Source organism: Chelonoidis abingdonii, chromosome 1 (genome assembly GCF_003597395.2).
Source record: "Chelonoidis abingdonii isolate Lonesome George chromosome 1, CheloAbing_2.0, whole genome shotgun sequence".
Lineage (NCBI taxonomy): Eukaryota > Metazoa > Chordata > Testudines > Testudinidae > Chelonoidis > Chelonoidis abingdonii.
In genome coordinates this window covers 99,701,321-99,715,318 of record NC_133769.1, presented here as the reverse complement: position 1 = coordinate 99,715,318, position 13,998 = coordinate 99,701,321, and the positions used below count along the sequence as shown (strand labels likewise).

The following is a 13,998-nucleotide window of genomic DNA, read 5'->3' as shown; positions in this document are numbered from 1 at the left end:
TTTTCAGTAATAGTGGCTGTGACACTTTTGTATTTTTATATCTGATTTTGTAAGCAAGTAGTTTTTAAGAGAGGTGAAACTTGGGGGTGTGCAAGACAAAGCAGAATCCACTTCAGCAGTACAGTAGTCTAGAGAGATTGAGAGCCACTAAAGTCTCAAAAAGCGGAAGGCAAATAAAAATAACACCAAATCTATTATTTTTACACAATCTCGTGATTTCAAAACCAATCTCGTGATTTTTGGTGAGCCTGACTTGTGATTTTTGAACATTTGGCGTTGGCAAAACTGGACCCATGAACGGCAGGACTATCCTCTCCACTTTTAATATATACTCATCCAACATTGTAAAAGAAGCTGTTTAAAATTCATTCCTAATCATGAGTGCTTTGAAGTCCTCAGATGCAAGACATTATTAATAACACAGTAATAATACTGCCCACAGCGACAATGCTTTCCACCCAAGGCTATCAATGCACTTTGCATAGGTTAATTAATTTAGCCTTACAAGAAGTCTGGGTGGGAGGGGAATGATCAATATCCCCAGTTCACAAAGGGGAAATATGAGAGACTAAATGGTTTACCCAAGTGCGACAAGATGGGTGAGGTAAATAATGCTGTTAAGTTTTGCTTTCTTTTTCTCCATGTCGTGGAGTTGCCATTTCGGATGGTAACATTCCATGTCGTCCATTGTTGTATGCAGTGCAGTTGCAGCCCTGCTGGTCCCAGGATATTAGAGAAACAAGATGGGTGAGGTAACATTGCCCAAGTGACGAAGCCAGGACTACCACCTACACCTTCTGATTCCCAGAGCTATGCTTCAACCACAACAAAATCATCTCTCCCTATAAAAGTACACATATCATTAGTAATGATTAACGCCAAGAGTCACAATGGTTATTAACACATACAAGAACAAACGTACTTGGCCCTTTAAGATTAATGCCCAGCACCAAGATGGCAGCTTCCTGTCGCTTCCAACGCCTGTGCTGTGCCCTTTGCTAAGATGGGGACGGAGGGAGGGGAAACAATGATGTCATCGCATGACTGTGTTTTTATGAATGAAAAGAATCCTGTGAGTGAGTAATTCCAGGAAACTCATATTACAACTCAGCAGATCTCAGCCCAGAGCCCAGCTCCTCTCCAGACAACAACGTCAAACAAGCAGGTTACAGAGAAAAAACATTAAGAAAAAGGTTCTCCAAGAGAGGAAAGCAGCAACAAAGACTCGAACCAAAGAACACAGCGCAGTAAGTGAGAATTCTACTTATCTCTTTCCCACTCCTCCATAGGAGGGGTGTTTACAGACTTCAGAGAGCTTGGGGTGGTGTGTTTATGTTGCTGCGTATGTGTGTATCTAACCAGTATGGGCTTTTTGTTTTCCTTTTGCCCTCCCTACCCAGAGAAGGATAAAAAGGCTGAATGATACAGCTCTTCTCTGTGGCGTGTTTATTTTAGGAGTGCGTGTGTACAGCTAAAGGGAGGGTTGATGTCAGCTGAAATCAAGGCGGGCGAGAGTGTGTCTGGTGATAGTCATGGTTTTATCAGTTTTGGATATTATAAGGGGTTTATCTTCAGAGAAGCATGTGAGGCGAGGAGCAATGGAGAGGATCAAGTGTTCAAAAGGACAGAGTGTCTCTGTGAGTGTGCATTCATGTCTGTTTTATACATACCCATTGCTGAACTTAGACAGCTGTTAAGGCAGGAAATCTCTCAATAACAGAGAAGTTACTCATGGCGCAAATTAACTGTGTGTAGGGCATGTGTGTATGTGAATGAAAGAGAGGTACAACTGAGGCCCTGATCTATTGAGAATCGCCTGGCACATTTAATAACACTAGAGATGTTAGCCCGTCTATCCTGGCCAAATCTAGGATTGCCATCTGTCCAGATTTTCTCAGGGTGATCCCTTTTTTAAGGTAAGTATCAGAGGGGTAGCCGTGTTAGTCTGGATCTGTAAAAGCAGCAAAGAATCCTATGGCACCTTATAGACTAACAGACTTTTTGGAGCATTAAGGTAGTTTTTTTAGGTAGTTGTCCTGGGAAATCTGTATGGGTGCTCAGTACACACTGCCAGCTGTCCAGTTTTATGGGCTCAGGATCATCCCAGATATCCCATGTGTTTGTACCTCATAGATACACAATCACAGCCAAATGCCACCTGGGGTAAACTATGAGGACCCCATCTTGTGCTCATCTTGAGCTCCCATTGACTTCAGTGGTAGTGTTAGCTATGCAACAGTTGCAAAATTTAGCCCCTAAATTCCCTCTGAGGTTTCGGTTGGATAAATATTCTTCTTCCTTTACCTTCTGCCCTGAATTATTGTGTAGTATTGCTGTGCACTGTTGAGCAGCTGCTGAGTTTCAGCCCAGAGGTGACTGCATTTCAGTGGCAGACGAAGTGATCCCTGTGTAAACAAACACCACAGCTTGGAAATGATTTTACAGAGCACTTCGAGTTCTTGGGATAAAAGGTGCTAGTTACTTTTGCCAACAGATGCCATACAAGTACCAGGCTTATTTCTTATTCTAAGGGTATCTGGGGTGGGGGGAATGACACGGTCACACATGTCAACATGTGATGACTTATGGGCAAATGCTGAATTTTTAATGACTACCACTGAGTATACATTAAGCATAGATGATACCTGTGAGGAGACGTGTGTACTGTTTCTTTAAATCTATAGCAGGAAGCCAGGCAGGAAGGGCAGGGGAAAGTTCGAGGCAGAAACTCCATAGGAAAACAGAGAGAGTAGCTTAGGGTTAATACTTTCTTCATGTTCAATGTTAGAATTAAGCGACTCATTATCACATGACAACTGTTATATCAGATCCCACACAAATACTTGGAGGTAAGATTGTTAGGCTGTGAATCCTGCTAATGCAAGCCATAAAAAGCAAGGAAATAGCAGTTAAGGAATTCACACCCTCCCACTTCATGACACTCATTAGTTCCTCTTCTGAACCTCACATACCCCCTCTACCACCCACAGGTCATACACTGGTATCTCCACCCTCCTCCAGTGTTTAGGACGCTGCTTAACGCCCAACATAATCAGCATTGCTGGGATCTGCCTCTACTGAGCTAGGTTGCGGAGGGATTCCCTTTGGAGTTCTTCCTCTCCCACAACACTGAATGGAGGTTTCTCCAGGCACATGCCTCCCTTTAGGTGCAGCTATTGCTCACCCTTCAAAACCTGGTGCAGAGGGAGAGGAAAAGGTCCAGTTTTCCCCTACTGGGACAGCCTAATGCACTGTCTCAATGAGGAATTACTGCTAGAATTAGATGCTACTAGCAATAGTTTTACCGCATCTGCACACACTTGTGACCATTGCTACCTCCTCCCACTCAGTGTCAACCAGCCTATCTACCTACTTCTAGCACACCCATCACAATGGTATCGACAGGGTCGGCTCCAGGCACCAGCGAAGGAAGCAGGTGCCTGGAGCAGCCAATAGAAAGGGGCAGCACTTCGTCCGTTATTGGGGTGGCAAGTCTGGGTCTTCGGCAGCAATTAGACGGCGGGTCCTTTACTCCCTCTCTTCCTCTTTGGCGGCAGCTCAGTTGGGTTTTTTTTTTTTTCTTCGCCGCGTGGGGTGGCAAAAAAGCTGGAGCCGGCCCTGGGTATCGAAGCACCTTTAGCTGCCAGGCCAACTTGCTTCTCTCCCCCATCAAATCACAGAATTACAAACCTCCTGCCACCTCCAAATGGTGGTAAGGGAAGAGAAGAAGCTACTTCTCTTCCTCTATTGGGGGAGGGAACATTTTTTTTTTCTTCTTCCTTAATCTAAGTCCAGTGGAGCTACATGCTACAATGCTGGGCATGAGTCAATACAGTGAGCCCAATCCTGTTCCCAATGGAGTCAATGGAAGTTTTTCCCAGCGTCCAGCTAAGTGGGGTTGCTGTTGGAACCACAAACATTGAAGCATGGGAGTTTGGCAGCTAAGTACTTTGGAGGACTAGGCCTGAATTCCCTGTCCCTTGTGTGTGTTAAATCACACTCCTAAAGCAGGGAGGACTGGAGGTAGTTTATAGCCATTCCAACATGTGGGGAAAAACAGGGACTGAAAAACACTGATCAGCTAAACATGGTGTTTAATGTTCTGCGTTAGCGTGTGAGGCACAATGTAGCTGAGTTAATGCCACTGGGGGATCCAGATAATTGAATTTCCTGACATTTATGCATGAAGTGTCTTAGCTGTAACATCTCACCCACGCTTCTTAAAGTAGCAGAAGACTGACTCTGGACACCACAGGTAGGGGCCTGCTCCCTATCTCTGATTCCATCTTTGCCAGATCAGAGAAGTCCTACCCCAGTTTCTAACTCCCCAGTCTCCTGTCTCTGACAGTGGGCATCTCAAGATGTGTGTCTCAAGTGACTATTCTTGTGAAGTTGAACTAAAGTCCTTTCACCTATGACAATGGCAGACTGAGTCTGGACAAGTATTTCTGTACTCCGCTGCAACGAACTCAGGTTACATGAGGATCTGATTTTTTTGTCTTAGTTACCGTAACCTCTTAGAGCCATAGAATATCAAGGTTGGAAGAGCCCTCAGGAGGTCATCTAGTCTAACACGCTGCTCAAAGCAGGACCAATCCCCAGACAGATTTTTACCCCAGTTCCCTAAATGGCCCCCTCAAGGATTGAACTCACAACCCTGTGGTTTGCGCATTGGCCTGCTAAACCATTGGGTTTAGCAGGCCAATGCGCAAACCACTGAGCTATCCCTTCCCCCAGTTTGGCATCTCTGCCTCTAACAGCCCCCACCCCCTCCAGCCAATCAAATATTGAACTGTTCAGGTCATCCACCTCTCCCATTGCTCTGACCATGTCACTCCATCCATGACCCCCATTTTTAGTCTCTCTCTTATTGTATCGGATGCCAGCTCCTCACCCACACATCCAGGGCCCTGCATATTCCACCCCATTTCCAACTCTACTCTCATTTCCTTCTCCTTCACTCCCTATGCTTCTCCCAACCCTTTCTTCCCTAGGGCTCTTTCTCATGCTCTTGTATCTCCAGCTTCCCTTGTTCTGCTCCCTGCGGTTGGAGCAGTCTGCCTCTTCTCAACCATCAGGCAGCATCTCTCTGCCTTCAAAGCCACCTCTTCCAACACCTCCTCCTCTTTATCTTATCACTAGCCCTCACACTCTCCCTTACCTAGTCTGTCACCCCTGTCCTGTCTTGCTTACACTGGAAGCTCATTGGGACAGAGAACATGTCTTGCTGGGTAAATTCACAGCGCTCTATGGCTCCTGTTCCATGATAATCATGGTCACATTTCAGCCTTGCAACCCTTCCCCTCCCTGCCAGCCTGCCGCAGTGGGAGAATTACTGAGAAGGAAGCATGTATAGCCTTGGTGACCTTGCTGCTCTCTGTGCTGAATCACAGTGAGATGGCTTTTCTCCCTCCCACACTCCTGCTACTTCCCTCACTCCTGCTCCTCCTGTTCTGGGACTCTCCAGACATTTGATTCACTCATCCACAGAGCAGAGGAGTCTTTGCCACCTGCCTGTTCTGCGTCAGCCCCTAGCATGGGAGAGTGGGGCAGAAAGCATGAGGTGTCCGTGAAGTGAGGTGACTTCTGGCTCTGACACTATTTCGTTTCTTTTGGTGCGTATTTGAATGGGCTTTGTCAGAGCCCCTGGTTTCATGGCTCTGCTCACATTTCACAGGCAGGGCAGGTAGCAAACTTGTGCATGGTTGTGCAGGTACATCTGGGCACATCCTTGTTGTGTATTAGACCCATGTGCGTGTAGGTGGGACAAAAAAAGTGTCCGTATTTCTAGTGCCTTCTATCCCAATTGGCTTTCTAGACAGTGATCGCTCTGCCCCCCCATAAGATGGAAGGTGGCTGCTCTGCGGCAGTTTAGGGCAGGTAACGAGAACGATACCGCTCAGCCAGGTGGAAGTCTGGGTGGTGTTTCTGCATGCAGGCCTACATGAGCGCGTTGGCAGGAGTCGCCTGTATTTGTATCCTCACAGGGGGCGTGTGAAGATGGATGGCAGGAGAGAGATCACTTGATCATTGCCTGTTAGGTTCACTTCCTCTGGGGCACCTGGCATTGGCCACCGGCGGTAGACAGATACTGGGCTAGATGGACCTTTGGTCTGACCCAGTACGGCCGTTCTTATGTTCTTGTGGGGGGGTGGGTCACAGACTCACTCTGGTCCCCCGAAGAGGGTTCTGCCTGCCACAGGGCAGTCAGGTCAGCCCATGAGGGAGCTGCCCCATTCCCGATTTGCTCTGGCAGTTACTCCTAGCTCAGACCTGCCTCCTCCATCCCCTGTGGCATCTACATGAACCCCTGAGGTGACATCCTGCTTGCTTCCAGGGCTCTGGTTGGGGTTCAGGATTAAAAGAGACGTGCCTCAGTCCCCTTCCGCCTCCAGTGCTGGGCGCTTGTGGAGAGTGTTCTCCGTGAGCCTGACTTGCCCCAGCTTGTGGGTTCAGTTGGATATCATGTCTGGGCATGTCTCAGCAGAGCAAAGCGAGTGACTCCTTCCCTCTGCTGCTGGCCTGTCCGTCCCACATCCCGAGGGAAGACCCATGGCTCAGCTCTGCCAGCTGAGCCCCGGGGGGCTTTGGGTGGAGAGATGGCTCAGACAAACAAGTGAGCCCTGAATGGCTTTTAGAGGGGCAGGGAAGGCCGAAGGAGCCCTTTGCACTGCTTGTGACAGGGACTCCTCTCAAATCCTCTAACTCTAGGGCACAGGACTAGGGTATTTCAGACAAGTTTGTAAGTTTCGAATGGCCACCTGCTCTGCCCCACTCCTCCTGGCCAGGCTCAGACATTGATTTTTGGTCCCTGGCTTGAGCCCCCTTGTGCTTGATCTTTCAGTGGGGCTGGGCCTCGGCAACTCCCATTGACTTCAGTGAAATCTCCTTTCCCCACCCCTCTAGCCCTGGACGCCCATCTGTGGTCCCTAGAGAGAGTGGGGGAAGGGGAGCACATCCCCCTGCACGTGCAGATGCCCCAGCTGCGTCAGTGCTGAATGCTGCTCCCCTCCCTGCTCTTCGGTTTTGTGGGGGCCTGTGCCACAACAACACGCGCAGCTCCCCTAGTGGATCTCTTCTCTTATGCCTGCCCTCCCTTCCCCCAAAAACCTGCCTGCATCCATCTGCCTCTTGCCTGTTGCCCCCAGCCCTCCCTCTCCTACACTCTGTAATCTGTCAACAAAACTCTGCTTCCCAACCGGAGATCAAGGGAGGGAATTTAATCTCTGCGGGGCCCACTGAGCCAGCCAGGGCAGGCCAGGTGCCTGCAGGTGAGAGGAGGGCCTGGAAGAGCAGAGCCCCTGGGCAGTTTCCTGGGTCATGCTGCAGCCCTACCAGCCAAACACCCCTTTCCCTGTCTTCCCTGCTGATCTCTGGTCCTGCTGCTGACTGTGTTGCTTTTACTTTCCCTTTTGCCGTCCTTTCCAGGCACAGACATTTCAGTGACACACATACTAGCGGCCTTCCCACCACGTTTCCTCTCAATCAGGAAAGTTCTTGCCCTCCTGCAGTTCCTGCTGAAGGCAGGGGCTGGGCCCATCTATTTCAGGAGGGATGGTGTGGGGCAGCAGGGAACCTGTCTATAACCTGCATTGGGGGACGGGGGGGTGCTCTCAGAGGGAGCCCTGGGTTCTGGCTGTTGCTGGTCATTTGGGGGAAATAAGGGAGGGGAAGGAATTTTGGAATGTTTTGCTTTTAAAATGAAATGACTCATTCATTCAGTGCTGGGTCTCCACGCTCCCCTGACCCCCATCTCTCTAGCAGGACAGAGGGTGCACTCACACCCCCATGAACGTGTCCTTCTCGGGGAAGAGACCAAGTGATTTATGTTCCAGGCTTATTGGGCTGGGGCAAGAAGTGCTGGGGAGCAAAGAAAGGATGTGGGGGGAAATTTATAGGGCCAGGCTGTCTTCTCCCCTCCCCCCACTAACAGAGCCAGAGGTGTGAAATGAACAGGGATGGAGGGGAGTGACATGTTGCCTCTGGCTTGTTTGCAGGATCCTCGTCTGGGGAGCACGACTGCAGGAGACAATGTCTGCAGACAGCTTATCGAGCAAGGCCCTGAAGGTACGAGTGAGTTCACACCAAAGAACACAGCCAGCATCACCTCCTGTCTCCCTGCTGCCTCATCCTGCCCTTCCCCATTCCTCTCTCCCACCCTCAGGAGTGGCAGAAGTGCCCTTAAAGTATGGGGGCCACTGGCACCTGAACCATGGCCCCGCCCCTCACACCACCCCTTAGCCCTCCCACTTTTAAAAGTGATGGGACCATGGCCCCCTGCTCACCCCTTTCCGGCACCCCTTCCCACCTTGTACTCTCTTTTGTTCCCCCACCCCCCCTTCCTCCTCTCTCCAATGCACCCTTTGCTCACCCACTGTCCTGTCTTGGCCAGATCAAGCGCGAGCTGGGGGAGAACACGCCCCACCTGTCGGACGAGGAACTGATGGGGCTGTCAGTGCGGGAACTGAATCACCACCTGCGGGGCCTCTCCAAGGAGGAGGTGGCGCGACTGAAGCAGCGCCGGCGCACGCTGAAGAACCGTGGCTACGCAGCCAGCTGCCGGGTCAAGCGGGTGTGCCAGAAGGAGGAGTTGCAGAAGCAGAAGACGGAGCTGGAGCGGGAGGTGGACAAGCTGGCCCGAGAGAATGCTGCCATGCGACTGGAGCTGGACGCCCTGCGGGGCAAGTACGAGGCGCTGCAGGGCTTTGCCCGTACAGTTGCTGCCCATGGCTCTACCACCAAGGTGGCCACCGCCAGCGTCATCACCATCGTCAAATCCGGCACCAACCAGGCCACATACTCCTAGTGCCTGCCCAATCCCCCACAAACTGCATCCTCCCTCCATGGCTGGGCCCAGCTCTTTACCCAGAATGGACAGCGGCTGCCCTGGCTTCTCCCACAACCTCTGCAGGAGACAGAATTGACTTGAAGACCTTAAAACAAGTGGTCCCTCGATTTCTCTCCACTTTGAACCAAGTGGTGGTTCAGCCCTCTATCCACTCCCCCACCCCAACTTGTCAAGCTGGGTGAAAATGTTCCAACAGGAATCTCCTAGCTGAAATATTCCCTCCCCGACCAATTGTGTACTGTTATAAAAAATTTCCTCTTAGATTCTTCTGCCCATCGGTGCCCCTCCCCCCATATTGGTAGGGGTACAGCTCCACTTTCGCCAAGATCTGTGAGATAAGAGGGGTGGCGGGGAGAAGAGAATCAGCCAGGCCAAGGACCTATTCTGCTTTGTCAAGCACAGAGCAGAGGATGGCATGCCTGTCCAGAGAAGACCCAGGAGCTGCCAAAACTTTGCTGCCCTCTCTCCCTAACTCTGGCCCCTCTATTCCAGATTTTCTGTTGTGGCTTCCCCCGAGGCAGATAAACTGCAACCCTCCCTGCCCCCTTGTGAGTTGCATTTTGGGGGTCTTCACTTCCCCAAGCTGCCACACCTTTTCAGGAAGGCCCCGAAACAACTGCTATTGAGAGCAAATGGCAGAGGCTTTGCTAGCTTAGTTAAGCCTGTCTTCCAGGGATTGGGCATTAAGGGGAGCCAGGGTAGTGCTGGGGAAAAGAGAGGTTGCAGTTTTATGGAGATGGGGAGGAAAAAGAGAGGACAAGTGTGTGAGTGATGGAGAGATGACAGGCTCTGTGTAGCATGTGTCAGGACTGACTCAGCTCCTGGCCATTATAACGCAGATCTGTGCTGGACATCCAGGTGATGAGCACACTAGAAATACAAAGACTCAGCTGCAGGAGTGAATTTAAATTTAGCAATGGGGCTACATTTCCAAGATCTCCTGCATGGCAGGGAATTGGTTTTGAGAGAGTGACCAGGATGAGAAGAGAAGAGGAAGAGAGAGAGAAGGAAAGAGAGGGAGAGTAGAGACACTAGAAAGAGGAACAGAGCAAGTGAAGCAGTTGGATAGAGAAGTAGCAGCAGGACTATGTTTGAAATACTGGAGGGGGGAGAGACTGTTTCAATCACATTTTGTGACCACAGAATTTAGAAGCTCTGAAAAGAACAAAGGAGGCACAGCACGTTTCGGTGCAGCCCTGGTTGCGTAACTGGGAGCTGGCACAATTGCCAAATGAGCTGCAGAGATAAGCCACGCAGAAGGAAGTTGTAGTATCAATCTGGTTTTTGCTGGGCTGGATCCATTCATACAAAAACCAGCACAGCCTAAAAAGGCAGATGGAGCCAGTAACCAGCTGAAATGGGTTGGACGCTCATGTTTGATTCTTTAGCTTTAAAGATGGAATTTTATGGGGGGGGGGAGCAGGGGGAGCGGGGGGAAGAGAGCAGTGTCCTTTTATCTCTACTTACACACATGCTCACACCCTTTCCTTCCAATGGTGACATTTCCTCCATGGCATGGTGGGACTCTTCAGAAGGCCAGCAGGAAGGAAATAAACACAGCTGTAGTAGAGATAAAATTACTAGTTACATGACAGTAGCACCTGGACATCCCCACCGAGACTGGCACCCTGTTGTGCTAGGCACTGTACAAAGAGAGGGAGAGCGGGGCATACCTTCTGGGGGGAGGGAGGGAGAAGCAGAGGCACACAGGTGAAGTGACTAACGCAAGGTTGCCCAGCAGGTTGGGGGTGCAGCTGGGAATTGACAAGCCAGGTCTCCTGACTCCCAGTTCAGTGCCCTTTCCCCTGAACTAGGCTGGCTCAACCCACTAGCTGAGGGAAAGCGCGAAGGTGGAGAGCCCAGATGGTGGCTCAGGGAGCAGGGGTAGTTCCCCGCTCCCTACCAGTCACAGGCACCTTTTCTAGTATCATTGAAATAGAAGGTTGGGCACAGGAAGGAGGCGGATCCATAAATAAATACAGATAGCATAGGGGTCAGTAAAGGTAATACCGGGCAGTCACCATTAGGCATCTGTTAGGTTAGAGAAGTAACCCCTTCATTTCCCCCACATCTGGTTGGTTGTCCCTGCAGCTTGCCCTGCCACCCACCATAGTGCCGCAGCCAGCTCCAGAGCGGCGCGGCCAAACTTTCCGCTCCCTCCTCAGTGTACTTTGTGGGAGGTTTCATGGTTAGCCTCTCCCTTCCCCTTCCCCACCTTTGGTTTATTTATTGCACAAATGTAAGTTATTTTCACGTCCTCTTTGCCATTCCACCTCTCGGCACAGCCAGGATGTTGGTACAGAGCCGTACTTTATATTTTATATATGCAAATCACATTTTATCTTATACTTATATAGAGCAAAAAAAAAGGTATTTATTTTCTGACGTACAGTAAGTGATCTACCCAACTCCTCTGTATTTTGTAACTTTACAAATAAAGCAAGTTTTTTTCCACAGAGAGGGTGTGTTTATTAAGTTGTAAAACAGATCTCTGGGCTTATCAAACTGAATAAGTATTGCTAACTCTTGTGGTGCTCTCAGTTGGCTATTTTTCTCAAAGCCCCACTTGTTGGAGTCAAGAGCTTGGGTGGAAAATATAATTTTAATTAAAGAAGTAACTTACTAGCTCTGCTGGTTGGCCAGAAAAGGCTCAGTAAATGAACCGCTGCACCCGAAGTGCTCAGAACCTGGAAGTTGAATAAAAAGAACTTGTGTTCTGTGTAGTCACATGATTTGGGGGTTTGAAGTCTTTAAAAACACTTGGGGTTGTAGATACTAGTGATTACAGATCCTAGTGGCAGTGGCAGAGTGATAGGCCTCAAGGTGGACTTCACTTTTATGCATAGGACAGGTCCAACATGGGAGGCAGCAGCACAAATGCGTACAGTGCCTAGACAAATGTCTCAGCCCTCAGATTACCACTTGGCTGGTATTTAACCAGCCTGGCCATTTTTCTTTAATGGATTTGCAATTTTCCAGAAAAATAATTTAATCTGCCTTTTTTTTTTTTTTAATGTGGGTCTACAGATTTGCATTATCATCACAATACACTGGGATAGCTAATGTTTTAAGTTTCTTTGTCTGGCTAAAGATGCTGCAGTGTTCTCACTTCTGCAGTTTAAGTCATAACAGTTCAGTACTGGTGAAACTACAGCAGCTGTCTGCCCATCAACACGCAAGCACACTGCATGTGTGTGTGACACAGTGTTTGAGTCATGCGAGAGTGAGGAGACTGGTATGTTATCAATCTCTCTAGACCAGCAGTTCTCAACCTGCGACCCCCATGCAGCCCAATTTGCACAAAGCTGCGGCCCAGCTGCGCGCTAAAGGCCACTAGGCCATGTGGCAGGTGCGGGTTCCCAGCTGCTTGACCGCCCAGCGTGGCGGGGGTCCGGGGCTGCCGGCCAGCCCTGTGGGGTCCAAGGTCCAGGACTGCTGCCCAGCCTTGTACAGTTTGGGGTCCGGAGTTGCCAGCCAGCCCCACTGGGTCAGAGGGCTGCCCCATAGCATTGGAGCTGTTGACTGGCCCTGTAGGGTCAAGACCCAGGCTGCCACCCAGCCCTGCACAGAGGCTCTGGGTCCCTGCTGCCGTGCCTAGGGCTCCACGCCTGGCCCCACTCTGTGGAAGGGTCTCTGGGCGGAAGGCGCTGGACACAGGGGTCCATCTGTGGGGGGAGGGGTGCGCTGTGGTTCTCAACCTGCGACCCAGCGGCCCACAATGATAAATAGGTTGAGAACCATTGCTCTACACGGCAGCTGAAGTGGGGTGTGTGGGGCTGTTGCAGAGTTGCCTTGAGGACTGGGGTTGTGGCAGCCTTGCGTGTGTGTGAAGGGGGGGTGCTTTTTTGGGGGTTTTTCTTTGCCTTTCAAAGGTGGTAACCCTACTCAGCCCTGCCCTGCAGCAGCCACCCCTAGGGGCAAGATGACAATCTGGTCACCCACTAATTGATGAAGGGGGCAATTAGTGCCAAGGGCTGCCAGGATTCTGGAGCTGGAATGGGCTGGAGCCTGAGTGCAGCTAGATGGCCTCTGGAAAATACAATCAGCTCGTAACGACTTTCAGTGCTTTTTGAGGTGGAAGGATCTGGATACTGAGACCATTGGCTGGTGTACATAGAGTCATGGGGGCTGTAGGGATGGAAACACCGTGGGTCCATTCTGCTGCCTACACAGGAGCCTTGGAGCCAAGGGACCACACCACCTTACTAATTGACTAAAGGGTGGGGAGGGGGAAGAAGGAGAGGGTCCTTCCTGATGGGGAACCTACAAGGAAACAGGAGGCCCCTGTGGCAGGAATGCAGAGTGCAGCAGGAAAAGCAGGTGTAAGATGGAATTCCAGGAATGTTACCTAGAGGTCAATGACTGCTTGGTAGTTGGTCCCACCCGCTCCACATTCCACAGAGCTGCCATCACCACAGGAAAACAAGGATTCTTTTAACCTACATGGACAAACATGTGAAGACTTCTGCTGCCAGAGCCCGGGTGAGAGGGATTACCACAGAGCTTTACAATGTGCACAGGTAAGTTCCCAGCCTCCGGGCAATGTTGAATCCACAGACCTGTTCTGCATTCGATATCCAATCTCCATCTGCTTCCCACTGCAGCAGCCTCTAATGCACTCCTGCCAGAATTCATGTTCTCAGCCTCCACCAGCCTACCAGGATCCCTCCTCTAGCACAGTCTCACTATTGGTTGCGGGGGGGGGGGGGGGGACGTTGAGAGGGCCTCCTCCAATAAGTAGGATCTTGTTTCTTTGGGGATGCATCCACACGAAGTAGAGAGGGGGTCCCTGTAACACAACTACCACATTTATCACCAATTTCATGCTGGCTAGAAGCGCATGGCAAAAATACAACAGAAGCCTATAACCAGAGTGCACTTGGTGTTTTAACTAAACTCATTTACCCTACTGTAATACTTTGTAATTATATTCCCCTTTTCCCATAAACAGATAATCTCAAAGCATTTAGCATTATCATACTATTGTACCAACAGGAAAATGGAGGCATAGAAAGGTTATGGCCTACTTTTCTACATAGAAGTGTAGAACTGGAAGGAACCTCGCGAGGTCATCTAATCCAGTCCCCTGAACTCATGGCAGGACTAAAAGTATTATCTAGACCATCCTGCTCTTAAAAATCTCCAAGGAC

At 50.1% G+C, this 13,998-nt stretch overlaps 1 protein-coding gene across 1 annotated transcript; it reads left to right on the top strand.

Moving 5' to 3' along the window:
• The first annotated feature begins 1,108 nt into the window (after positions 1-1,108).
• On the top strand, positions 1,109-11,304 carry MAFF (MAF bZIP transcription factor F). The gene is made up of 3 exons (XM_032791851.2): positions 1,109-1,247; positions 7,998-8,067; positions 8,393-11,304. Exons 2-3 carry the CDS (start codon positions 8,032-8,034, stop codon positions 8,804-8,806), a joined length of 450 nt encoding a protein of 149 aa, XP_032647742.1. The 5' UTR covers positions 1,109-1,247; positions 7,998-8,031; the 3' UTR covers positions 8,807-11,304.
• Positions 11,305-13,998: the final 2,694 nt, after the last annotated feature.